A 27,821-nucleotide genomic window follows, 5' to 3' on the forward strand; every position below is an offset into this window, starting at 1 on the left:
TCGTTTTCACATACTATTAGCCTCAAAGCGATTTTCAAGTTATTGAAATTATCATTATGAAACATTCTAAGTCTGCACCAAATGATTATATTATAAAACCCATGTAATATTTTACTCGACAATTTTCACACGATCATATTCTGACTTTCGTCAAGAATGTAAGATGAACTTGGTCGAAGCGAAAGCTTTCCAACACATATTCCGATAAATATGTAGGCGAGTTAAACTCAACTCGAAATCTCAAATGTGTATAATAGAAAACTATATCGTAACATGACTTATGTCTCAATATAGGAGATAGAGTAGAAATAGACTTTCCAAGTGATAGATGAGTTTCAGTATCCACATATTTTTGTTGATGAAGTTCCACAATCTCCCCTTAGTAGTTATTCGTTTTCAAATGATGAACTCCATGAAGTCTAAGGCTCAAATACACAATCTATGTCCTAGTCCGATACATCTAAAAATAAGCTAGAAATCAAGATTTATAGTTTTGATCACTAACATTGACAAACATGCTTGAGATAGCAACACATGCGAGTTCGATCGAGCAATGCTCTAACAGCCTCGGTATTAGGAAAGAAAAAACCATTACTTATATTCCACTCGGCCAACCACTATCGAAATCGGGGTATTACAATACCACCACCTTAATTTGGAGCAGTCCTCGGCTCCGAAATATACACAAGCCCAGATCTCCAACGTTCCCTTCCACTCATGAGACTAATACCTAACATATCCCGTCCAATATAATTTTTCACCCTCGACAGGTACACGTCATCGGCTCTGATACCATTTGTAGTGACCCGACCCTCCAATGATATTGTCCCACTTAGCCAGTGCGGTCATCCGGTAGTTTGGGGTTTTTAATGGGCAACTCTCCGGTAATCCAGCACCAGCAGCAACTTTCCGTGAGGTCACCCATCCCTGGACTACTCCCGCCTGAGCATACTTAACTGCATAGTTTTTTACCAACTCTGGAACCAATTGTGCTGAAAAGGCCTCGGTTTTAGGAAAGGAAAAACCATTACTTATATTACATTCGGCCAACCACTGCCGAAATCGGGGTATTACACCGTAAATTACTCTATGGGTATTCCAGCTACCGTCGGTTCAATAGTTTCGTGTATCTCCTGTGGTAAATAATGTTAAATAGATGGTCCTCCCTGTCATCATGTTAGTTTCGTGCATGATTAGCATCTAAGAATTGATCTAAATTTAAAATTTACTTTCCTAACGACATTTTTTGGTTTAGGAAATTATTTTAAGATTTCGAGGGTGTTTAAATACACGATTTCACAAATAGAAGCAAAAATAATTTACTATTCAAACATTTTTTTCCTTTTCTTTTCGTTCCAGAAGTCATTCTGAAATTGTAGTTCCAATTTTTGTTTTTGTATTGTCGAATTAATTAAGTCCGGAATTAACATTTAAAATAAATATTCGAGTTAACAATTCTTTGTACGGAAAAAATGCATGGCGACAAAAATGCGCCTACAAATCTGCACCAAAACCATGTCAAAGACCAGCCCTCCCTTTAGATGGAGCACCATAAAGGTCAATCTTTTAAAATAAAATTAATACCTTGTTTGTTTGGATCTGACTCGTCCTATGTCAGGTGGTAAATACGTTATTTTTTTCTTCCAATTTTTTTCTTCCAATTTTTTTCTTCTAACTCGCAATATGACCAAGAAACTGCGATATTCATAAATAAAATTTGTTAAAGAAGAACGATAGCTAGAATAAATGGTGTGAAGATTAGTCAACGACGACGAGTTTGTATGATATGACAGACCTCACGTGATATATGCAGAGATTTTTGAATCTTTTGCTTTGATATGCGGCAGACCTACAAATAATAGAGGGTGTGATGGAAAAATCAAGGGTCCTTAAATTACTCAATGGGTATTCCGGGTGCCACCGCTTCGATGGTTTTGTGCGTGTTCTGTAGTAAAAAATGCAGAATAACTGGTTCACCACAAACGTCATGTTGATAACAATTTTTGATGGCCAAGAATTGGACTACACTATAATTTGCTTCCCAACTGGACGAATTATCTTTTGGTTATGAATTCATTATAAAATTTTGAGGGTATTTAAATACACAGTCTCAAAACTTAGAAATAAAATAAATAATTTACTTCATGAAATATATATTTTTTGAATTCTAAAAATTATTCCGTCCCCATTTACCTTTTGTATTGTTGATTTAATTAGGTCGAACGGTAACATCCAAAATTATATCTAAATTCTAGTTAGCAATTCACCACATGGAAAAATACACGTCAACAAAAATGTGGGCGCAAATGTGTGCCAAAATCTTGTCAAAGACCTACCCTCTTTTTGGATTGGAGCACCATAAAAGGTCAAGTACGAAAATAAACATGTTGTTTCTTTGTATTTGACTCGTCGTGTGTCAGATGTCAGATCTATTATTTTATTGTCTTCCAATTTTTATCAATTCTAACTCGAGATATGACCAAAAACTTGTAACACTTACAGAGGAAGCTTGGCAAAAAATATTTAGCTAGCAAAAATAGTGTAAAGATGAATAAATGAAAGTTGGTTTGTTTAATATGATAAGACCCACGTGATTAAGGGTGCACACGGTACGGTTCGACTCGGTTCTTGTCGAGGCCGAGTACCTGTACCTCCCTAGCTTCGGTTCCAAAATTTTGGACCGGTACCTATACCTTGTACCTCGGTTCCGATACCATTCGGTACACTACGGTACCAGGTACGGTTTTGGTACCAATCGGTACTTTCTGTCAGAATTCCAGACAGATTTTCCTTTCATTTTTCCAGACAAATTAAGTACATGTTTTACCTTTTTTTCAATATTTTACCAATATCTTAATCAAAAGTAACAACTAACAAGTAGCAATAATACTAGCAAACCAAAGTTACAAACAACCAAAGTCTTGAAAATCTGAAAAAAGGAACAAGTAGCAGTAGCACACAAACACACACACTTACCAACACAAACAATACTACAATAGTCTTAATTCTTAAGTTTTACTGTCTTAATAAACACAAACAATGCACTGGTGCAATGACTGGACAGTGGTGGCAATGATAAATACAAAGTCTTGAATCTTGATCTTCTATTCCATGGCAGCATCACTTGTGGTGGCATATTGTTGATAGGACCAAGTAACGCTGCAAAAACAAGTAATAGCAGTTAGTAACTGTTAGTCTATGTCTAATACTTCCAAACACAAGTAATAATACCATTTGGGGTTAGCCCAGTTGGCCAGAAGTCTGACTCTTAAGTAGGAGGTCAGCAGTTCGAGTCTCTGCTCAAACATTGGAGATCTCGTGTAATTATACTAACTTTACTTTGGGGGAAGGGGGGCCGAGTTTTCTCAGGGGGAGTAAGCCGGTGGTTACGCTGCCAGGGGACAGGACGGGCCTATGCCTAGTTTTTTTTGTAATATGTATATCATCTATCACTAAAACACAATAGCCTGTTTGAATGTATTGTCATCTATCTATCACTAGAACAAACTGATATTTCATCCACAATTACATGTATTTTAAGATTCAAATGACTACATACATTTGAAGATTCAATTGACTACATGAATCAGAAATTAAACATGTATTCTAAGCATGTTCTCTGCATATCCAATGGCAGCATAAAGAAATTAAAGATACAAATACAATCCAATCATTGTATCCATGAATCATAAACTAGCTTCCATTATAGCTTCTTTCTGCAAAAACTCCATCAACATGCATATAGCAGACTGCAGACTCTAACTAACTCCTAGACTAGACCCAAAAACTCCATCAACAGGAAACATAAATAAACTCCATCATTTCTAGTATCTTTCAAACATAGATATCTCCACAAAGTTGATTATTAGAAACTCATCTAAAATTTACAGTCCAATAAATAAACAGAGGAAGAAAGAAATGATTTACTTTTGGTTGAGAATTTGAGATTAAGGGTGCAAAGAGATAGCAGAAAATTTCAAAACCCTAGAATCGATCATGCAAATCATTATGTTTTAAACTTATAATCAAATTAATGAAGCTCAAATTAAATGATACAGATCCAGATTGCATCTTACCTAATCAAATGATTAAGGAATCAGAAGATTCAGAACAAATAGATCGAGATTTCGGGTACCCAATTAACTCATCAGTCTAAATATAACTGAACACACACACAAAAGGAAAATATTAATAAAAATAAAAATAAAAATAAAATAAAAAACATCACAGATTCACAATCATAGTCATGATCAAAGGAATTAGTTACCTATTGTAGACTTCTTGTTAACTTATTGAATGAATCAAAAAAACAGTGATGGATTGGGTGGTGTGTTCTTATGAACACAGTGATGGAGGAGGAGACTCAGGAAACCGAAAAACAAGAAGAAGGAAAAAAAATGACACACTTCTGTTTATAACCCTAACCTCATTTCTATATATACTAGAAATCTACCACCGTTAGATTAAATATAAATCTAATGTTCACAATTAATCGGTACAGTCGGTATGGTTCGGCACGGGATATGGGTAGGACCAAGTACCTGTACCTCCCTAGCTCCGGTTCCTATTTTTTGGACCGGTACCTGTACCCCCTTCCTCGGTTTGGTACAAAAACAGGTACAGATCCACCGGTTCCGGAACGGTCCACCGATCCGGCTCGGTTCCTGTGCACCCTTACACGTGATATAAACAAAGTTTTCTGAATATTTTTGATTTAATATGCAACAGACATACCGATAATAAGGGATAGAATGGAAAAGTCAAGTGTCATGTACCCGGTATTGTATTGGAGTGCCTATATCATATTCGAAGGGTAGTTAGTTGTTAGTAGTGTTTAGCTTGTGTGTGTGTCTTTATCAATTATAATAGAAGGGTTAGATTTAGCCACCTGTTCTAGTAGCAGCCATTAAATTAGGGATGTGGAGCTTATCTTTATAAGCTAATTGTTCTATAATGAAATCTCATCAAATTATTAATCCGCAATAGGACTTTGTTCTTTAGGCTGTGTTCTTTGAACTCTAAGAAGCTTGATTCTAACGAATCAAGAGAGGTTTATCCTCAATCTATCCACCCAATCTTGTCATTGTACTCAGGTACATGACATCAAGGTTTTGTAAATTACTAGATAAATATTTTCGGTGCTACTGTTTCAATGGTTTTGTTTGTATTTCCTAATAAAAGATTTATTTTTTGGTTTAAGAAGTCAATTTTAAAATTTTAAGGGTGTTAAATACATAATCTCAAAAGTTATAAACAAAGTAATTTAGTTCACAAAAAGTTTTTTTAAAAAAAAGCTTCTAGAAATCAATCTGATGTAGTCCCAAATTATCTTTTGTATTTTAGAATTAATTAACTCGAATAGTAACATCTAAAATGATGTCTAAATTCTAGTTAGCAATTCGTCATACGGAAAAAACTAAACGTTGGCAAAATCGTGCGCACAAATCTGCACCAAAAACTTGTCAATGACTTGCCCTCCTTTCGGCCTGGAACACCATTAATGTCAGCATACGAGGTATGATTCGGCTCATACGTCCGTATCGCATTTCCTAATTCGGGGTATGATTCGGCTCATACGTCCGTATCGCATATCCTAATTCGAGGTATGATTCCGCTCATACGTCCAATCCCTTTGAATTAGGTATAACTCTGTCTAGATACTTTTTACTACCTTACTAACAAGTTACTTTTAATACTAAGAAGTTACTTTTAACATTCTGGAAGCAAAACAATCACAAATTAGTTTGGCAATGTAATTTGAAAATAACTTCTAAAATCGAAATAGGTAACATTTTATAGAGTAGAAGCAGTTTTGCTTATGGTAATATGGTATAAACACCAGAAGTCCTAAATGTAATTGATGAGTACAAGTCAAATCAGGAAAAACCTATAAAGGCACCCATACCATAAATAACAGTGGGCAGATTCGCGGATCAATAAATACGGAAAGAGAAAAGGAGGTCTTTGTTTGTAGTTCAGACGAGAGACAGAAGCAGCAGAGCGGACACAGTGTGCTACAAAGAGATTCGAGAAGAAAAATATACAAATCAGGAGGAGTCGAGGTAAATTTATCTATCATCTTCTTATTTATGACCCCAATTTTGTGATTTTCAATTCTGGTTCTCCATGTTCGTTTTTAGTGGGTTTGATAAAACCCTTGATATCTGTTTGAATTATTGCCCTAGAGATTCTTTTACAACCTTTGAAAAACCAAACATGTGAATTCTAGAGAAATATTTTGGAATTTTTTGTCTATTGATTTGAAAAGAGATAATGGCAGCGATGTTGATGACCAATAGATGAAAAGCTTACTGAGATTACAATTGTTGCATTATACCAATAGATGATGATGGATAATGGCAGCGATGACCAATGGTGTGATGATGACTATACCGATGAAGCATCTGAGTTTGACAGGTTGGGGAAGATCCGGAAAAACCAATTTCATACAGTATCCTTGCAACATAAAGATTTTTTTCTTTTTGTGAAGCTCTTGATTTCATAGTGTATCATTGCAAAGAGGTATCTGTTGAGAATTCAAATGACATTGTCATTCCTTATGAGTTTAGGTTGGCTATCATGAAGGTCTTTCAAAGGGGCAAGAAGCTGCTGTACAAGAGGGTTTTACGAACGGATTCAAGGAATCTGTATCCGTTGGATATATCTGGGGTTTAGTTCGTGGCGTTTCTAGGTAAAGAATCAATCAACTCTTCATACTTTATTATACCTGGAATTTCGAATTTTGATGTTTTAAAGATACGCGTAAACTGAAACCATGTTTTATTTTCTTCGTGGTGGACTTAAAGTGCATTGGCATGCCTTCCAGATGGTTTGAAAGAAAAATTAGTTGAAAGCCTAGAAGCAAGAGAGAAGTTTCAGATGTTGTACACATCTGTCAGTTCAGTTTCTGAAAAAGATGCTCTTGGTTTGTATCGTGATGAATTCTTGTGTAATCAATCAAAAGAACATCCTAAACCTGCAGAAGAGAACTCCACTTCAGAAACCTTGTCAAATCATATCTCAAGATGCAATCGCCTCTGTGGTTACTCGGAAGAGCTCAAGGTTCTTCTTCAATCTTCTGCAATCGAAGTGCATTCAGCAGTGGAATGAGACACGGTGAGGTAATTTCCTCGTGTACAACTATAACTCCTGCTTTACAAAAATTGAAATGACTGAAACTCAGCTTTAACCATATAATGCTTTTTGTAAAAATTTCTGTCAATTACTGTGCTAAATACTCTGTATCACAGTTTTGGGAAATGCGATATGGTTATGGTTAGATCAGATTTTAAGCTATTTGCTCCAGTCAACTTGATTAGAGCAGTCACATATTTCTTTAGTTTTTCTCTGCAGCAAACTGGCCACTGAAATAAAGCAGTTTCATTGCTTATTTTGGGGTACTAGGATCGCTCACTGCAGCTAGGTCCTAATTTTACAGTTGTTCGTTAGTGGCACGGTTGATTCTTCCTGCTGTTATGTATAATTCGTACTGCTTGGTTGTTTGAATTGTCAATCAAACTTCGCTCGAATTTTTGGTTTATTGAAAAATTTGGGCATCTAAATTATGTTCTACTGGGTATTGTTCTGACGGTGATTACAGACTTCTTATTGCTGAATATATACATGCATACCTAATATATATGCCTTGTCCACTGGGTATGGAAGCTTGGGGTTAAAGATACTATCATGATATCATTTTGAACTCACCTGCCCGCCAAATAGTAGGGATTTTTTTTTTTACTGGGTAACAGTATTGAGAAACCCTTCTACATTGCCAGTTGCCACCTCATTTACCAGGTGGTAGGCTGTTTACATGGTTGATACCGGTTTCTTTTATTACTTTGATGCTGTGTTGCAACGATACGGATACGGTATCCGATACAGGATACCAATACGTTACTAGGATACATCAACAAAAAAATGGTAATACGGCGATACGGAATACTCAATATTAATCTGTAGTCTTAAAATATATATATATCATATATGAGATAGAAACATAACAAAATACATAAGAACCAAAGGATATATAGTTACATATTGTGCACTGGATTTTATTGTTTCCACCACCTTCGTCACTTTTTCCTTGTTTTTCAACATAATTCCAAAGGGGGTGTTGAGATTTGCGTCTTTTCTTTTCTTGCTCATAGTTGTATATCAGTATCTGGGATAAATAGGGTTTGGGTATTCTATTGGTTTTGGAGGAGATAAAACAGAGAGAGTTAGAAGTAATCAGATAAGTGTTGAGATCAAGAGGAGGAGGAGAAAGTTTGGGATAAGTATTGACTGGAGGGGGAGGAGGAGAAAGTTTGGGATAAGTATTGACTGGAGGGGGTGATGACAGCCGGTGATAAATATCTAACTTTTATTAGTATTAAAGAAATATATGGACAGCTATTGCTTCTTATCCAACTTTTGGTATTTTAACTGAAAAAAAATATTATACAGTTGGTATTGGCCGTATTGGACGTATTGGATACACGTATCCATACAATACGTATTGATACGCCAAAAAAAGAAGTTTTGACGTATTGTTGCAACACAGCTTTGATGACATATAATCTGTTTCCTTTAATTCATTGTATTGTATGTTAAAAATTTGTGACTCTTAGGAAACTGAATCATTTTGCTGTCTTCTGAAATCTGTATTTGTGACTTTTAGTTTATAATCATCGATTTCTCTTTTATAATATGTTCCACATGAGCGTTTAAACTGTAGTCATTCTCATTTGGCAAGTCAAGAAACACCGTCGACCAGTGTGAAATTTAATATTTTTTGAGGCCCAGCCATGTCCATGTAAGTTTTGGGAACCAGATTATTTTCCAATTAATAATGTTTGATTTCAAAGCATTTGAACCATACTCGTTCATTCGTCAAGTGATATATGGAAATCCCCTAAATATTTAGGTTCTCGGCGGTTAACATCATTGCTGGATATTGATTTGTGGGGTTTTGTGTTTCTGTAGTTTCATATCTACTATTGCCTTGCACTTTAATGGACTCATAAGTAGTGAGGGGCAAAGCAGACACGAAAACTCTAGTTCTTAGTGGATGAAAATATTGTAAAAGACTGGTGTGCTTTCAACCGGCCTCTAGTATATTTTGTATGAAAATCCTACTTATTAGTGGTAATTGCTTCAAGGAAAAGTGGTGAAAAACGCGAGATGAAGAAATGACAGCAAAATTAGACAATACAATCTTTCTCACTCTCTTTTGTTCATAAAATTAGACAATACAATGACTACAAAACATGTACTTCTATTGAAACGAAAACATAATAAAGAATTGCGTGTTGTCGCTGAGAGATGTAGATCACTAACCCAACTAATACACTGCCCTATTTAACGTGATTTTCATCACCCAGTGACTTTACCACAGTACTACAGTGGCACCGGCTAATCTTCTCTTTTTGTTCTTTTACAGATTTGACTTGGGTTTACCTGCATACAGAATTAAAACCTGTTTTAGAATCATAGCAGAACAACACACTTTTAGCAAAGTGGATCTTGCTTTGAGCCAGTACAATCTGTCAGATATCAGCTAGGTCAATCATATGAAGTTCCAAAATAACTGATCCAAGCCTGACTTTTCAAAGATTTGGCTTACCGTGCTGTCAAACTGTGCCTTACTGGCTCAACCTTTCAATACACAACAGCAATGCCCTATAAATACCCAAAACACACAATTAAGTGAGCACAAGAGACTGGTTAAAAACACTGAAAAATTCAAATTACAACGATCTTTGTCCCTTGACCAAATCCATAACTTGAAAGGAAAGCTTTATGAGAAAGCATAGATTCATGGAATGCACGAAATTGCATGCATACTCTAGTATGTAGAAGGGAAAACAAGGAATTTCAGATTAGAAATTATAAAACATTTACAGGCACAAACTTTGAAGGGGTGCACGGATTATACCTGCATGATTTCAGCTGCATCTGGGTGGCACATGGATGCCCCAATAACTTTATCGGTATCAGCATCAACAATCAGTATCATCATGGACTTCTGTTGCCTCCTAAAATAGACAACACGTAAAAGATGATTGATGCACAAGCACTGGACCTCAAGAATGATCCCCGATAAATGAATATAAGCGACCATAAATTGCAGTAGAAACCTTTTCTATTTGGGTATATAACTCAAACGAGAAGAAGGCTGAAATAGAAAAGTGCAACTGCTTAGCAAGTTATATTATTTCTAGCCCGCACAGTCTTGTTAAGATATTGACGAAGTTATTAGCGGGAAATAAGGCATCAAATATCAAAGAGATCTTTATGAAATGCATCACCTCAGCAATTTCTCTGTGTTCACATGGAAAAACAACCTAAGAAGCTAATAAACGAAGATTTCACCCTTATAATCAGTGGAAAAGCTTTTTTGAGAGATTTGTTTCCAGGGACTGAATTTTTTATGTCTATCCTGTACTTAATTTTCCTATTCTTTACACCCCATATTTTTGAGGAACTGTGTTTGCCAGTTCTTCATCGATGAATATGTGTACCTTATGAAATATCAAAATCTATATGTATAAATGCAAGTGTAGTTGTGTACCTTATTCCTTATAAAGCTTCTCCTGTTGCCATCTGAAAGAACTCCACCTATAGTAATAGCGATCTCTCTAATCGCTGCAGCAGCCTGCAGTTCCCCTCTTAGAATTTCTGAACAAGTTCAAACATTATTTACATAAATGAAGTTCAGCTGAAAGTGAAGATATACATGACCCAAAAGAACATAATATAAAACCCATACTATATGGTTTTTCATAAAGGTGTATCTACAAGTCTACAATCCACACAATCGTCCAAAAGTTCACTAATTTTCAATCTAAGAAGCATAAAGAGGCAAGTAAAGAAATCATGTATTTTCAAGCAAAATGTTGCACTCGATAGAGATTAAGATTGTCACTGTTACCTCAACTATTACGCGATTTCACAGGAAAAATACAAAGCTAGAGATTTTTTAATTCATCCACGGGGAGCGTGTTTACTAACAAACGAACAACAAAATCACTTGGTGCAAATTTTCTTTCACGCATCATTCGAAGAAACTGTAATGCTTTCTCAGTCTCCTTTCCTTCAAGAAATCCCATAATGATAATCTCATATGTTCTAGAATCTGGTAAACAACCTTTCTCTTCCATATCGATGATTAATTTGTTAGCTTCCAAGAACATCCTGTTATGAAATAGTCCCACCATCATTGTGTTATATGTCGCTGCATCAGGAAATAATCCTTTTTCTGGAATCTCGTCAAATAGTTTCCTTGCATCTGCCAACCTGCCAGCCCTACACAAAGCATGAATAAGAATGCTGTAAGTGTAATTATCAGCTGAAATTCCCATACCCTCCATGGATTCAAACAATTCTACTGCCTCCTCCATTTTTCCATTCTTGCAGAGACCGTCCAACATGGTGTTATACGTGACTTCATTTGGAGACTGACCAAAAGATTGCATCTCATCAAGAAACCTTTGCGCAGCCTTCATTCTTCCATCCCGGTATAGTCCCCTTAATAGTATGGTGTAAGGAACTACAGTGGGTTTCATTCCGTTTTGTTTCATTTTCTCGAATAGTTGCATAGCTTCATCCAACTGACAATTCTTGCAATACCCATCAATTAACACACAGTAGCTGATTTCATTTGGCTCGAGGCCCCTATCTACCATCAAGTCAAACAATTTAACTGCTTCTTGCAGTCGACCTGTCAAACTCAAACCGTCAATCATTGAGTTATATGTAATCTGATCCAGTTTTATGTTTATCTTGTCCATCAATATAAATAACCCCCAAGCATCTTCTGTCATCCCATCTTTACAATGTGAATCTATTAATATGTTAAAGGTTACTATAGTGAAATCCCCCGATCCATCATTTCATCAAAATATCTTCTTGCTTCTTCCCAATGACCATGTAGGCAATGACCATCAATCAAACAACTATATGTCCATACATCCGCAGAGATTCATCTATTAGCCATCTCTTGGAGGAATCTCTTTGCCTCCTTAAACCGACCTGAATTGCAAAGTCCATTAATCAAAGAATTGTACGCAACAACATTTGAATCTCTAAGCATTTCGGAGAAGAGAACCAAAGCTTTGTCAACTAGACCTCCTTTACAAAGAGTATCTATGATGGTACCATAAGAAAAAACATCAGGTCTGCAATTCCATTTCCCCACCTTGTTTTTAAGCTGAAGAGCAAGACCCACTTTACCGGTTGTACAAAGCCCGTGTATACATATAACCGCATCAGGTTGAATACCTGTGTGAGTCATTTTACCAAACACTTGGAGTGCAGAATCAATCATTCCTTGTTGACAAAACCCTTTAATCAGTGTATTGAAAGTGATAACATTAGGATGATGGCCTCTCTTAATAATCTCTCCAAGCAAACAAAACCCATGATTCACTTTGCCTAATTCACAGAAGCATTTAATCAAAATGGTGAATGTATAAATATTGGGTTGCACTCCAACCAAACTCATCTTCTTATACAACATAATCACAATTGAACCACATAAAAACCGAGTTTATTTTTTATCTCACACATTTTGATGGTGGGTCCCGGTGGGCCCCACATAGGACTGTAGGGGTCCCCTTTTTGGTTTGGATCTGTGTGGTTGTTTTCGTGTAGTTTTCTTTGTACGGTTCATGAAGAATTTTTGTTAAGCAATATACTGTGGGTCCATGAACGTGATCCGAGCTTCTAATGAAGCTCAGGAACTTTGTGTAGTTCAACTAGTATGGTATGGTGTTTTTTGTGGAAATTTCTCAACAATCCAGCCAAGCTCAGAGTAGAAAAAGAATCAAACTACCATGGCCCCTGGTTACATTTAGCCAAGGCCGCTTGTGGAAATTTAGCTTCCACCAGAACTGAATGCGTTCTGTCAAGGTCATGCAAATTTAGCTTCCGCTTGAATAAGGTCAAGGTCAAGGTCAAAAAAAATAAAAGTGTTCCTTCTGAACTCCAATTAGCCATGTAGATCAAACATAACCTTCAATCACATATCTCAATTAAAATGAGTTTTGTCATATTAAACCTTTGTCATTGCATTTTAGAAGGACTCGTCGGCAGTCCCTGAAACGAGAAAATCCAACGGAAATTTGCATCCTCAAATTGCAAAACAAAAATCTACCGTCTCATAGATGTTAAAACAAAATTACGAAAATGATAAACTGATCGAGAGAAATCCGGTAAAATCTACCGATGTTCACATACTTTTGAGACTCGCCACATAAAACAGTGCCCCCTCGTAAAAATTTAGGAAATAAGATCTATTCAATTTTGTTTTTGGTTTTTGCAAAAACCAAAGCTTGCACCATGTATATTTATTCTAATACGAGACATACATGGACATGGTTTCATTATTTGGGTTCTATAAACCCAACTTCCATCATGCATCACCTATTGTCCTTGGATATGGATCGTTTCAAGTTATAACTTATCTTCTTTTTTCAAACTCCCTGCATTGTGTTAGGTAGTGGGAGTAATGGGAAAGCGTCTTATTGGGCAAACACTTGCTGCTAAGTTGAATAGTAAATTATCGTCGGTATAACTATAAAGCAATTGATTTAATTATCTTATTGGGAAAACATATCAAGCAAGTTGACCGAGCATAAATAAATTTATGGTTCCCATTTCTCCATTCACAGAATTCGGGTTCCAAACACCATCAGTATTTATTTTAGTCCAATCCTTTGGTGGAACCATCCAAAATGAATTTGGTTGCGGTGAAGAGATTGCATATATTCTCCGTAGGGTCATTGACTTTGCACTTGCTAGAACAACATATGGTTTTTCTGATTTCCCGTTATGAACTAGATCATTCTGGTTGGTCCAGAGAGACCACATCAAGCACGCAATCAACGAAAATTTATCAGCTCTATTAGACACGTCTTTCTAAGGATGAAGTTGAAGCCAAAATCTAACCCACTGGTGAAAGGTAAAATTTTGAAACTGAGTAGTTTGTACATTTCCATGTCTTCAAATCATAGTAAGACAATTGCAAGTTACTAGAGTGTGCTTAATAGTTAAGCATTTAAAATTGCATCTTGGACAAGTAAAATCAGATATATGGATGCAGTTGTGAAGAATTTCATTAACTGGAAGAGCTCCTTTCAAAGCTTTCCAAACAAATAGTTGAATTCTTGCAAGTAGTTTACACTTTACACTTCCATACAACCATTCATAAGCCGGAGTTAGATTTTTCTCCACTAGTATTGAAGGCAGAATAAACATATTTATTATTGAAGTTACCATCCTTGGATGGAACCCACACCTTTCTATCTCTAAAGGGTACAATAGTTAGAGGGATTTGTTTAATCTTCTCTTCGAGAATTGATCAAAAACAACGTTTAACTTTGTTGTATCCCAAGTTCCAGAGTCATGATTTATCAAGTCATTTACCACAAGAATTTTATCAGGATTGGTATTAATATTTGGTATGGCATTCCCTTTGCCAGAGATCCAGTTGTCGGACCAAGGATCAACAAATTAAGTTTTCCTTAGCGAAAAAACTAAATGATTACATGATTAATGAAGAAGGGACATCCACCCAACCATTCACCATTTATCATATTCCTTTTACATTATCATGCATTATTATCAACCATCTAATTGAAATCTCTATTAATATAGCTTACTCTAAAAAACTAGAAATTGTTGAACAATATTGAACAAATATCAAGAATTAAACTACTAATCCAGCTAGTTTGGTATTCTGCATGTAAAATAGAACGTTCTGAGCATCACCCAGAATTACTGAATATCTTCCATACTGCCATGCTTTCTGTTTCTTATGCAATTCTTGATGTCCACGAAATTAGGTTACATCCTCCATACTTCTTTTTAGTATATGTCACTACAATTCCAACACCTGATTGATTAGTATTTTCATCAAAACTTCATTCCATTAAAGTAAATAACAATCTTGAGGCAGATCATGAAATAAAGGTTCATGAGTAATATGTAGAGAAATCACAGGTTTGATATTAAGACCACTAGAGACTGACTCCATATCATAACAATTTTCATTGCTAGTCTGGCGGTAGGCATGTGTTTCAAGATTTTATCTTGAAAAACTCTAAAGCATCTATCGCTCCTGATGGATCAGAAACTAGTAAAGATTGCACATATATGATCAAAAGGAATGCTACTAGTGATGTATTTATTTATCCACTCCTTGATAGTGATACCCGTATTTGTATCTTGCGGAACATAATTACCCCATGGCAAGACAGACCAAACAATAATCGCAAATGGACAATGCAGAATAATATGTTCCGATGTTTCTTGGAACACATACTACAAAAATCATGTTGGTCGAAACAAAATGGAGCAAGTTTAACCTTTCTAGAAACGGAAAATGGGTCATTTGTCCAAATACTTTTAAAACATGATTCAAATGGACGAGTAAAAATTAGTATAGGTGAAATGTACAAAGAAAATTTAGCAAGGATGAAACTGGATTCATCTTGGTTTAAACTTAAAATATAGCAAGGATGAAACTGGATGCATCCTGTGTAAATTAAAAAATAAGAAAAAGTATTTGAAAATTGGCAGGATGAAACTGTTTACATCCTGGCTATTTTTACATTTTTGTCCATTTAAACAATATCAAAATCTAAATGTCTTTTTCACCCAGGAATTATTGATTTTGGTCTTTTTAACCAATTTTGTGTTGTAGAAATGATGTTTAGCACATATTTCCAAATGAAAAAAATGCACTTTACGAAGTACAGGAAGCTTCCATATAGACTTATGAATAGGGTGATTTTTCTAATTATATATAACGAGAGTTACTTTCCATGCATGTCATCATTCTATAACAAGATTTTATATAAAAGATCCATTTTTGGCATGAGGCCAAATGAGTATGTCCTCACCAGACTAGGTATGTGTTTAGTATATTTGTGACGTTCTTAGAAGTCCACCATTCCAATGCCAAGTGTCTTGATTAATAAAAGTACTACAATAAAATAAAGTTTTAGTCGATGAATGCAAATAACGTAAGTAGCATTATTAATCGAATTGTCTCTGAAAGCATAAAATTTAAGCCATTTCTAACATCATAAACACAATCATCTTTGAGAACATCGAGATTGCAAATGTTTTTCTATACAAAGGAGCAGTCCTAATGTTGTTGTTAAATGCAAAGGAATACAATTTCTAAAATATTGGCGCCTAAGCATTTTGACCCATAAATTATTAGGAGCATGAATAAGTTTCCAAACAGGCTTAGTGAAAAGAGCAATATTAAAAGTTTTAAGATTTCTAAAACCCAAATCACTTTGATTTGTATGAGAACAAATTTTTAAACCTCTGTTTCAAATAAGCACCACCATGATTACTTTTTTCTCCACCAAAAATCCCTTTATTTTGCTTCCTTTCTATGAATAATAATTTATGGAAGGAGAAAAATATTTATATGAATAATTCGTGAAGATTTGAGAATAACTTGAACCATGACAGATCTCCTTGCTGGGATAAGCTGCTTATACCCATCCAATTGGCAACCTTTTTACCAGAGTTGTCAACAAGATGAGAAATGGACTCATCTTTGGATATACTGATAAAAAAATGGGATACCAAGATATCTATCATCCAAGGCTACTTTACTCACATTCAAAGAATTTATCAAAGATACATATAGATCAAGATGAACAATCTTACTAAAGAAGCATCCTGATTTCTGGAAATTTATAACTTGACTAGAAATGTTCTCAAAATCTTTTATTAGAGACATGAGGTTGTTTGCTTTTTGATGGTTGGCCTTAGTAAAGATAAGGCAATCATCAACAAAGAATAGATGAGAAATACTTTGGGAATCTTTAGTGACTTGAAAGCCATGCATAAAATGGCTTTGTTCAACATGCAAAAGATGTCTAGAAAAAACTTCCATACAAAGGAGAAAGAGATGTGGAGACAAAGAGTCTGCTTGTCTCAGATTTATAGTAGGTCTATAAGTTTTACAAGGAGAACCATTGATCATGATACAGATACTTGTGGTACTTATACGTTGGTAAATCAATTCACACTGATGCTTAGAAACCCAAAGCTTTTGAGAACATTGATGAGAAATGACCACTTCATTCTGGAAAAGGCCTTAGACATATCTGGTTTAAGTCCCATGACTTCAAACTTATTATTTTTACTCTTAATTTTAATTGAATGGACCAACTTATGGGCTATGACAACATCTCTGATAGAACTCATGTAGATCTTTTGGTTGTCGATTGAATGGACCACTGCCATTGTTGTGTGAGAGAGGTAATGTGGATATAGTGCTTCCTTTTATTAATAAAGGTGTACGTGGTAGTAACAGGTGTTTCTATCAAAGCATTTTATGTATTCCTCCCTACTCTTTTGAGTGTAAAACCCCAGTTGAGCCTTTTGCCAAAGAAAGGGGATTTAGAAGGGGAAAATAAGGGTCGTGCCCAGTGAAAGAATAACAATGTTTGTTTTAGTGATTTACTAAAATTTTGACATGGATAATGTCCAAATGAGGGGGAGTTAACTGGTCTTTGTAGGAGTGTACATGGATCATCCAAACCTAAAAATCAAATTCAATCCAATCCGACCCATTTGATTTATTGGATAAACATGATTTAGATTGAGTAAATTAATTTGTGACTTTGTGTACATTTAATTTATTGGATAAACATGATTTACATTGAGTAAATTAATTTGTGACAATCAATGTGTTTAGATGATAAACTTCGAAAAATCTGGATGTTTTTTTAGCAAAAAACTTCACCTAGATAAATGTGTTTCTCTGATTAGAACCATTAATGTAAAGAAGATAGATCTAAATTACAAATATCTAGGTATCCCTCTCTTCATTAATGGAAACAAAGCCGAATCTTTTGCCTATCTTGGTGAACATCATGACAGCAAGTAGCAAAATATAAAGGCAAACATTTCACTCAAGCAGGTAGGTCTGTGATGGTCCAAAAATGTGCTAAGTTCTTCCTCTGTTTACCATATGAACTCTTTCTTGATTTCTGATAGTATTATTTACCAAATGGAAAAGCCCCAAAGGGATTTTTGGTGGGGTAAAAAGAATCAAGGAGGGGTGTTTATATGAAACAGTGGCCAAAGGTTTGTACTCATAAACATTTAGGGGGTCTAGGATTCCATGATTTAAAAAAATTAACCTTGCTTTGTTATCTAAAATTGGTTGGAGGTTAATGCATGGCTCTGATGAGTTATGGTTTCACATTTTAAAATGCAAGTACTTTAGCAATAATTATCCTCTTCATTGTAAGAAAAAGGATGACTCTTCTTGGGTGTGGAAAGGTATATACTGGGGGATAGAAATAGTGAAACAAAACAGTCATTGGGAGGTGAAAGATGGTACTAGTATCAAGGTTTTTGAGGATAATTGGATCCCTAATGTTTCTTATCTTGTTTGTAAGTAACACCCTAATCCCAATCTAGTGGTTGCGGACTTTATAGATCAACACACTAAACATTGGAATATTCCCATGCTCTATGATTTTTTCACTAGGGAGAATGCTAATAGGATTTCTCAAATTAGAATACCTTTATCTGGTAGAGATAGATTAATATGGTCTTCTTCACATAATGGAACCTTCTCTGTGGAATCCTCTTATAGGACTTTGACTAGTGGAGTCTCTAATGGCTCACCAAACTCTGGTCTTGTTCCTGTCTTTAAAGATTTATGGAAAACTAACCTCTTGCCGAAAGTTCAACTTTTTCTATGGAAGTGCATTAGTGATATTCTACCAACAAGAGTTAGGCTTTCTCGATATGTGCCTACTAGTGATAATTTGTGCTGCATGTATAGTGATAATGTGATTGAATCGACTGAGCATCTTCTTTTCCATTGTCGATTTTCTAAGTCTTTTTGGTCTGCTACACCAAATGGATTTATTACTTTGCAGGATGCAGGTTCTAATCCCACTATTAAAGATTGGATAGAGAAATGGCTTCTCAATAGTCAGAATGAAAACACTCAAATATAAATCCTCACTACAACTTGGAGCATCAAGAGAGACAGATACTTTAAAGTTTTTCAGCAAAAAGTTATTCAGCCCTATGCTACAGGTAATTAGCCACTAGGCTAACTACTGATACAATAAATTCATTGGCTTTGGTTAATAACTAGATAGTTATTAACTCTGATAGTTCTGTGAATAATCAAATGACTAGTATCTCCAATCCAGTGAATACCCATCCTCTTCCAAGTGACTGTATTATCATATATTGTGACGTCTCTTTCGATAAAATTACTAATAATATTGGAATTGATATTTATATTTCTACAGGTTCAGGGCACTACAACGGGTGCAAATCAGTCAGAGACATAGCAAGGAATGCAGAAGAGGCGGAGAGTCTAGCAGTTTTTGAAGCCATTAAATGGGCCAATAACAAGAGATTGAACTCCATCAGCCATTATAGTGATGCAAAGAAGGTTATGGATTACTTAGAAAATAAGAATACATGTCTGTCTTGGTTCAATAGTACCATTTTAGATAATTTTTATGCGATGTTAGATTCTTTCTCATTTTCTAAAACTAATCATCTCAGTAGAGATTTTAATTCAATTGCCGATACAGTGGCTAAGCATTATAGAAGAACAAATTTCTAAAACTAGTCATCTCAGTAGAGATTTTAATTCAATTGCCGATACAGTGGCTAAGCATTGTAGAAGAACAAATTTCTAAAACTAGTCATCTCAATAGAGATTTTAATTCAATTGCCGATACAGTGGCTAAGCATTGTAGAAGAACAAATATTTCTAAAACTAGTCATCTCAGTAGATATTTTAATTCAATTGTCGATACAGTGTCTAAGCATTGTAGAAGAACAAATACTTGTAATGAGTGGTAGGAAATTGTTCCTGATTTCCTATCACAATGGTCGTAAGTTTCATCTCTTCATATAATGTTTTTTCCTAGAAAAAAAAATAAAAAAAATAATTTGTGACTTTGTGTGCATTTAATTTATTGGATAAACATGATTTACATTGAGTAAATTAATTTCTGACTTTGCGTATTTATATTTTTCTTATATGAGATTTGTCACCCTCCCAATAAACTGGTTCTCCTATTAGCAATGCTACACAATTAAAATGTTTACACAATACCACTTACTTTTTTTTAGGCACTACCACTTACTTAAGTGTTCTACAGTGTCATGGACATCTAATGGACATCCGACGACTTGTCTAAGTTTTGATAAGTCAACTCTCATTATCATACAGACTGACATATACTAATCTGAATCGTTATATCAATAATGCCTGGTAAATACGTAGTTGTGACACTTATCGCTGCTCACGTCTTGCCAATTAAAATAAAAAATAGTTGAAAGAGTCTCAACTTGTTTATTATTTTCGATAATCTTTCCGGCATCGACAATTGGCAGATGCAGTACACAAATGTCAGGATTTTCTTATGGAATCACTGATAACCGCAGAATAACGGATCTTGAGATATTATGATGAATAATAAGTAAACCAAGCACAAACATCTATAATAATACAAGAAAGATAAATCAACTCACAAGACACAAGATTTATAGTGGTTCGACCAATACATACAACTTGTATATATTGTCTACGTCCACTTTGAGCCGCACCAACTCAAATCCACTATGAAGAAAAAACGATTACAACGTCGTGTGAATCCCAGCAAATCCTTGGTTACACCGCAACAATTACCCGAGACGATAACCTTATCTCTTGTTCCTCACCAATATGCTCTCACAACGAAACCCTAGCTTTATCCCTAAAAGCTATACAAGAAACCTCTCACCGATCTCTTAATCGTTTCTACACAATGCAATTATACAAGGCCTAATTACCTATTTATATATGTTACAAACTTGGCCACCAAGAATTATAACCGGTTTAGGAAACCCCTTTCCTAAAATATCACGGCTAAGTTTAAGAAACAATTAATTAGTCTTCAATTAACTAACAATCTCCCACTTTGAAGACTCATTTATTGTCTTCCATTCTTTTTTTATTCAACTTTGGATTGACGGTGCTAAAACATCTTCATGCCGGTGCGTCTCCCCTCTCAAATCCTCATTCTGAGAGACCAACTAAAGCCTTGCAGAGCTTTAGCTTGTCTGATGTAACTCCCTTGGTAAACATATATGCCAGATTCTTCGAACCAAGAATCTTCTCGAGCTTAAACTCTCCTTCTTCTAAGAGATCCCGAATGAAATGATAACGAATATCTATATACTTCGTTCTAACATGATAGGCTGAATTCTTGGCTAAATGTATAGCGCTTTGACTGTCGCTAAACAAAACACTATCTCGTTGTTCCTTTCCCAACTCATCTAACAAACCTCATAACCAAATAATCTCCTTGATCGCTTCTGTTACTGCTACGTACTCCGCTTCCGTAGTAGATAATGTTACCAACTTCTATAACCGTGAGTTCCAACTCACTGCAGCTGACCCCATAGTATAAACATAACCGGTCGTACTTCGCCTTTTATATATATCACCTGCGAAGTCTGCATCCACATAACCCCTCAAGATAGAACCACCTTTTCCATAACACAATGGTACGTTTGTGTTACCTCTCAAATACTTGAGAATCCACTTCACATCTTCCCAATGTTGTTTTCCTGAGTTGCTTGCATATATACTCACTACTCCCACTGCATGTGCAATATCCGGTCTTGTGCACACCATAACATACATTAGACTCCCAATATCCGAAGAATATGGTATGTTATCCATGTACTCCTTTTCTTCATTTGTCTTTGCATACTGCATACTTGAAAGACGAATTTGACTTCCAAGTGGAGAACTATCTGGTTTAGCATTCTCCACATTGAACCTTTTAAACACTCGTTCAATATATTAAGCCTGACTAAGAATAAGTACATCCTTAGCTCTGTCTCTTATGATCCTCATACCAAGAATCTGCTTTGCTTCACCAAGATCTTTCATAGCAAACTCACTTGCTAATTGTTTCTTCAAATTCTCAACTTCTTGTAGAGATGTTCCGGCAACCAACATATCATCCACATACAGTAATAATATGATGTACTCAGAATCGCACCTTTTGAAGTAACAACAATGATCTGCATTACACCGTGAGTAACCACCTCTATGCATGAAGTTATCAAACTTCTTGTACCACTGTCTCGGGGCTTGTTTTAAACCATACAAACTCTTCTTTAGCTTTCACACCATCTCTTCCTTGCCTTTTACTATGAATCCTTCCGGCTGCTTCATGTAAATTTCTTCATCAAGGTCACCATGAAGAAAAGTTGTCTTTACATCCAACTGTTCAAGGTAGAGATCTTCAGAAGCCACTAGAATTAACACTACTCGAATAGTAGTCATCTTCACAAATGGAGAAAATATCTCGTTGTAATCAACACCAGGTTTTTGCTGGAAACCTTTCACAACCAACCTCGCCTTGTAGCGAATTTCTCCATTTGCTTTAGACTTCATCCGATAAACCCACTTGTTATGCAACGCCTTCTTACCTATTGGTAATTTTACTAACACCCAAGTGCCATTCTCCTCAAGTGAATTCATCTCATCTTCCATAGCAAGTTGCCACTTGCCTGAATCATCATCCGCTAGTTCTTCTTTAATATCTTCAGGTTCACCTCCATCCGTAAGTAATAGATAATTCAGAGCATACCTTGGGTTCGGTTTCGGAGTTCTTGATGATCTTCGTACTTCTTGTGAAACTGTAGGAGTAACTCCCACTGCAACAAAATCTCTTTCACCTTGTACTTCTCTTCCATCAGCAACACCGTTCCCTTCTTGTACCACACTTTTTTCCAAAAACATCATCAATATCGATATACAACTCCTTATCGACGTTGCTTGATCCGACATATTCAACTTGTGTTTTATTCCTGTCCTTGTATAACTCATTCTCATTAAAAGTGACGTCTCTACTTCTAATAACTTTGTGACCCTCATAGTCCCAAAGTTTATACCAAAAAGCGTCATTTCCGTAACCAAGAAATATACACTTCTTTACTTGAGCACCTACCTTAGACCTCTCACTGGGACTAAGATAAACATAACCAACACAACCAAAAACTTTCAAATATGAAAGATTTACCTTTTTTCCGGTCCAAACCTCCCCTGGTATCTTCATATCTAATGGACTACTAGGTGTCATATTGATTAGATAAGCAGCCTTCTCTGTTGCATGTGCCCAGAAGGTCTCGGGAAAACCAGACTGCAACCTCATGCACCTAGCACGTGCATTCAACGTCCAATTCATACGTTCTGCTACTCCATTATCCTGTGGCGTCCTTGGAACTGTCCTCTCCAAAAGAATTCCATTTGTAGCACAAAACTGTAAGAATTATGTTTTGTCATACTCACCATTGTTGTCTGACCTTAGACACTTCAACTTCAGACCAGTTTCTGTTTCAACCAAAGATTTCCACTTCTTAAACACTTCATACACCTCGAACTTATTATTCATGAAGTAAAGCCACACCTTCTTTGAGTGATCATCAATAAAGGTGACATAATATTGGAACCCGCTGTGAGATGCAACATAAATTGGTCCCCATACATCCGTGTGAACCAAATCAAGTTTCTCACTTCTCAAGGCTCTGACGCCTCTGCTGAAACTAACCCGTTTTTGCTTTCCAAGAACACAGTCTTCACAAAAAATCATATCAACAGACTTCACCTTCGAACATGGAATCTTCATGTTCTTCTCACTCATGTGCCCTAATCTTCTATGCCATAAGTTAGTGTCTTCACCACTAGTAGCCACTTCTAAAGTAGTTCCATCTGAAGTCCGGTATAGAGTACCGACTCTAACTCCACGAGCTAATATCATAGCTCCTTTCTTCACTTTCCATTTGTGTTTCGTTAACACAACTTCACAGTCATCATCACAAACTTGTCCCACAGACACCAAGTTCTTCTTCAAATTTGGAAGTTGTTGTACATCCTTCAATTTCCATGTCGAACCGTTGACTTTCAAGATCACATCACCCAAACCAATGATGTCGCATGCTTCACCGTCACCTAAGAATACTTGGCCATAGTATCCTTCTTTATAAGAGATCATAATACTATTATCACCCGTTGCATGGAAAGAAGCTTCCGAGTCTATAATCCAAGACTCATCTTGCTTGTCCTCAGAGAGTAGTAGAAAACCTTCCGTAATCACCTTCTTATTATCAACAAGGACCTTCATCGGTTCCGCAGCTGCAACTACATTGACCTCTTCTTGATTACCTTTGTTTCCACAATTATTAGCACCTTTTTTTTCCGGACAATCGCGCTTGAAGTTTCCTACTTTCTTACACGCCCAACACTCAACAACACCTCTAGGCCGGGATTGAGATCTCCCTCTAGAATTCCCTCTAGACTTCCATCTAGATTTGTTGTTGTTGCTCCTATTTGAACTCCTTCCTCTATCTTCTTCTTGTAAACTTAAGGCCGAGCTTGAAGTACTAGAACCATAACCTTGTTCTATTCTTCTTTTCTCTTCAGCGATCAACCTTTGATGCACATCATCAAGCTTCAACTTCTCGCTCCCTGCGGAATTACTAATGGTTGTACGTCCTTGCAGTCTCCCAACTCTTTGGTAATGACGACAACAACCGTAATGCTTGAACTTCATTATCAAAATTAATACTAACTTCTGAAAGTTGAGAAATAATTGATTTATGCTTCCCAAGATGTGTTGAAATCGCTTCGCCTTCTTGCATTTTCAGATTAAATAGTTGTTCACACAACATAATCTTCCCCGAGGCTGATGACTTTTGATACAACTTTTCAAGTTTATCCATAAGATCATTCGTACTAGTTTCCTCTTGTACGTTATTGTAGACTTCTTCTGTCAGGCATCTACGAATCACGGCTACACATTTGCGATCAAGAGTTGTCCATTCATCGTCTTTGCGTGCTCCCTTTTTCACAACTCAACCCAATGGATCAGCAAGGTCTTTCTCATATAGGTAGTCTTCCATCTGAAACTTCCAAAATGCAAAGTTCTTCCTATTAAAAACTTTAACTCTAGCTACCGTACTTTCGTTATTATCACCCATAACTCCCACTCCAATCGTACTACGATAAACCCTAAAGCTCTAACCCGATCTCTGATACCAGTTGTCAGGATTTGCTTATGGAATCACTGACAACCGCGGAATAACGGATCTTGAGATATTATGATGAATAATAAGTAAACCAAGCACAAGCAGCTATAATAATAGAAGAAAGATAAATCAACTCACAAGACACAAGATTTATAGTGGTTCGACCAGTACATACAACTTGTATATATTGTCTACGTCCACTTTGAGCCGCAACAACTCAAATCCACTATGAAGAAAAAACGATTACAATGTCGTGTGAATCCCAGCAAACTCTTGGTTACACCGCAATAATAACCCGAGACGATAACCTTGTCTCTTGTTCCTCACCAATATGCTCTCACAACGAAACCCTAGCTTTAGCCCTAAAAGCTATACAAGAAATCTCTCACCGATCTCTTAATCGTTTTCTACATAATGCAATTCTACAAGGCCTAATTACCTATTTATATAGGTTACAAACTTGGCCACCAAGAATTATAACCGGTTTAAAAAACCCTTTTCCTAAAATATCACAGCTAAGTTTAGGAAACAATTAATTAGTCTTCAATTAACTAACAACAAAGACAACGGTTATGTTGTACTCTTTCCGTCTTTTAAAAAATACTGTCGAAATTTCTCTATTCACACAAATTTTAGTAAAGGAGATAATAATATTTTTTTTTTTTGTGGTTGTTGATTTTGAAAGTTTCTCATATTTATCCCTATACTAGCTGCTGGAATTTTAGCTGCTGGAATTTGAAGTAGAAAAGGTTAAATGGTGGACACATCTAACGATAGAAAGAAAAATGAAATAAAAAAAATCCTAATCGGTGATCACTTACGACTTAGAATATTTCTTTGCCAGAGTGATATCTCGTTGGCTGGACTAGGTCACCTATCTTTGTCTGTTAGAATTTGTATCTTTAGGATCGTCATGCGAAAAGTAGCAAGAAAGACTTAATCTCAAGGCATTATAAATAAACAACCTGAAGTATATAAATAAGGCTAGAGAGTTATGTATCGAACTACTCAATGAGTATCACAATAGAAAATCTACTCTTAAAGTTTGTAGATATCTTTATGTATCAGAGTCATGGGATACAAAACTTACAATCGTGAGCTTGATATCTTAACACTGGGATATCTTTACGATGTTCTCAACTGGGATCTTGAAGATCCCAAGTCCTGTGATCTCAACAAAAGGATATCTGAGATCCTAAATCCGAAAGCAATATCGGACCCAAGAAACGTTTCCATTGGTCCACACCACTACGGCAAACCTCAGTTGTATCCTATGCAAGCGGACAAATTGAGAGCCCTACGTCACTTTGTTAAGAGGGGACGCCCATCTATCGATTCCTATATTCAAGCGCTCCTGAAATGTGCAACTCCGATTCGGGATTCTTATGAGAAGCTTGACGAAACTTGGCAAGATAACAATCGCTTTGTTATCCTCATGCTGCTCGATGGAGTTTTCCTTTTGGAGTTCTTATCTGTGACTAGAGGTAATCAAAAATATTCTGATTATAATGCAACTGATCCAATTTTCGGGCACCAGGGTCATATGTTGATATATGAGGTTATGATGCAAGACTTGTTAATGCTTACAAACCAACTTCCTTATCTGGTACTCTCAACGCTGCTATCTGTCTCCGAAGGTCTACCTGAAAAGGTAAAATTACATCAAAACTCATCCTTAAATAAAATGAATCCTGCTTCCGTTGCCGTGAGCAGCGCCTATAAATGTTTGCAATATTGACGTACATGCAAAGCATACAAAGCATCTTGTCGTGGATGATGTTTGTCCCGAAAATAGACCCAGGCCTCCACTTACTGGACTTGTATTTGAAGGGATTATTGGCTGGAGGCCAACGCTCCCATGAGGAGGATCTGCAGCAGCAGGAAGATAAAAATGAAAAGATCTCCTTTTCCAACCTTTATTACAAGTGTGGTGTCAAATGCGTAAGGGTTCAAAGCTTTGACAAGATCAGTTTCAATAGAAAAACTGGAACCCTTGAACTTCCTACCGTGCACATCAACAAACAGAGCATACCAGAATTCGTCAATTTGATTTTATATGAACGTCAAGAGGGTACCAGCATGAATTTAAACTCTTATTTTTACTTGCTTGGCTTACTTATCCAGTCGCCTAAAGATGTTAACCAACTCCGCTCCCAAGGAATCATAGTTAATTCGTTGAGCAGTGATGAGGCTGTCATGGAACAGATCAAGGAAATCTCCAAGGAGACGGTGCAAGGAGATAGGACGTGTTTGAGTAATCTGGTTCCGATCAAGTTAAAGGAGTATTATAAAAGAAGTGCCACCAAAAGGTCTCACAAACTATTTTTACACTTCACGTCTCAACACTTCAAAAATATGCCGGCGTTTCTCATCAAGTATAAACCGTATTGATAAATTGTTTGTGAAAACCACTTAACTTTTTTTTTTTCTTTGTTGTTGTTAATAGCTATTTACTTTTTTCTTTTTAAACGGTTAAAACCCATTTTCCGACCTCATAAAAAAAAGTCAGAAATGCTTTTCTTTAGCGTCGTTTGGTGTTTTTGGTGGGTTTGCACTTGCAGAGGTGACAGCTGATGAAATGATTGCTGGCCTTATTTGGTGGAGGGTTCAGGAGTATTTGTTCGCCAGTGTGTTTGTTTCCATTTCGGTTTATTGGTTTCTTTGTATGTTCAAAAGTATCGATTAATGGAAAATATGTAAATCCGTACACACAAGTCGTGTGACGATCTTGTATTTAT

The 27,821-nt window shown here is 36.1% G+C and overlaps 2 protein-coding genes across 5 annotated transcripts; one reads left to right on the forward strand and one right to left on the reverse strand.

Annotated features, from left to right (window-relative positions):
- The first annotated feature begins 5,944 nt into the window (after positions 1 to 5,944).
- Positions 5,945 to 7,570, forward strand: LOC113277881 (uncharacterized protein YAE1-like). Of its 3 annotated transcripts, XM_026526853.1 has the most exons (5): positions 5,945 to 6,062; positions 6,344 to 6,451; positions 6,570 to 6,691; positions 6,807 to 7,121; positions 7,354 to 7,570. In XM_026526853.1, the coding sequence occupies exons 2-4, from the start codon at positions 6,344 to 6,346 to the stop codon at positions 7,108 to 7,110; spliced, it is 534 nt and encodes a 177-aa protein (XP_026382638.1). In that variant the 5' UTR covers positions 5,945 to 6,062; the 3' UTR covers positions 7,111 to 7,121; positions 7,354 to 7,570. The 3 variants fall into 3 exon arrangements, with proteins under 3 accessions (XP_026382638.1, XP_026382637.1, XP_026382639.1); XM_026526852.1 differs by lacking the exon at positions 7,354 to 7,570 and having other exon boundaries at positions 6,807 to 7,284; XM_026526854.1 differs by lacking the exon at positions 7,354 to 7,570 and having other exon boundaries at positions 5,954 to 6,062; positions 6,281 to 6,451; positions 6,807 to 7,284.
- A 1,622-nt stretch (positions 7,571 to 9,192) lies between these two features.
- On the reverse strand, positions 9,193 to 12,484 carry LOC113282932 (pentatricopeptide repeat-containing protein At3g22470, mitochondrial-like). 2 transcript variants are annotated; one of them, XR_003327235.1, is made up of 5 exons: positions 10,916 to 10,956; positions 10,556 to 10,662; positions 9,920 to 10,019; positions 9,608 to 9,663; positions 9,193 to 9,441 (listed from the first exon to the last, which is right to left on the reverse strand). XR_003327235.1 is itself a non-coding variant. In XM_026532041.1 (3 exons), exon 1 carries the CDS (start codon positions 11,805 to 11,807, stop codon positions 10,953 to 10,955), a length of 855 nt encoding a protein of 284 aa, XP_026387826.1. In that variant the 5' UTR covers positions 11,808 to 12,484; the 3' UTR covers positions 10,048 to 10,159; positions 10,556 to 10,662; positions 10,916 to 10,952. The 2 variants fall into 2 exon arrangements, 1 of the variants encoding a protein (XP_026387826.1); XM_026532041.1 differs by lacking the exons at positions 9,193 to 9,441; positions 9,608 to 9,663; positions 9,920 to 10,019 and adding an exon at positions 10,048 to 10,159 and having other exon boundaries at positions 10,916 to 12,484.
- Positions 12,485 to 27,821: the final 15,337 nt, after the last annotated feature.

This window comes from Papaver somniferum, chromosome 5 (assembly GCF_003573695.1).
Source record: "Papaver somniferum cultivar HN1 chromosome 5, ASM357369v1, whole genome shotgun sequence".
NCBI lineage: Eukaryota > Viridiplantae > Streptophyta > Magnoliopsida > Ranunculales > Papaveraceae > Papaver > Papaver somniferum.

What these genes read in the sequence shown, in the direction of transcription:
- LOC113277881 (XM_026526853.1), top strand. Translation starts at nt 6,344, where the DNA reads ATGATGATGGATAATGGCAGCGATGACCAATGGTGTGATGATGACTAT. An exon ending in GGAAAAACCAATTTCATACA is followed by an intron (nt 6,452 to 6,569) that starts GTATCCTTGCAA and finishes TTATGAGTTTAG; the next exon opens with GTTGGCTATCATGAAGGTCT. An exon ending in TTAGTTCGTGGCGTTTCTAG is followed by an intron (nt 6,692 to 6,806) that starts GTAAAGAATCAA and finishes GTGGACTTAAAG; the next exon opens with TGCATTGGCATGCCTTCCAG.
- LOC113282932 (XM_026532041.1), bottom strand. Translation starts at nt 11,807, where the DNA reads ATGACAGAAGATGCTTGGGGGTTATTTATATTGATGGACAAGATAAAC.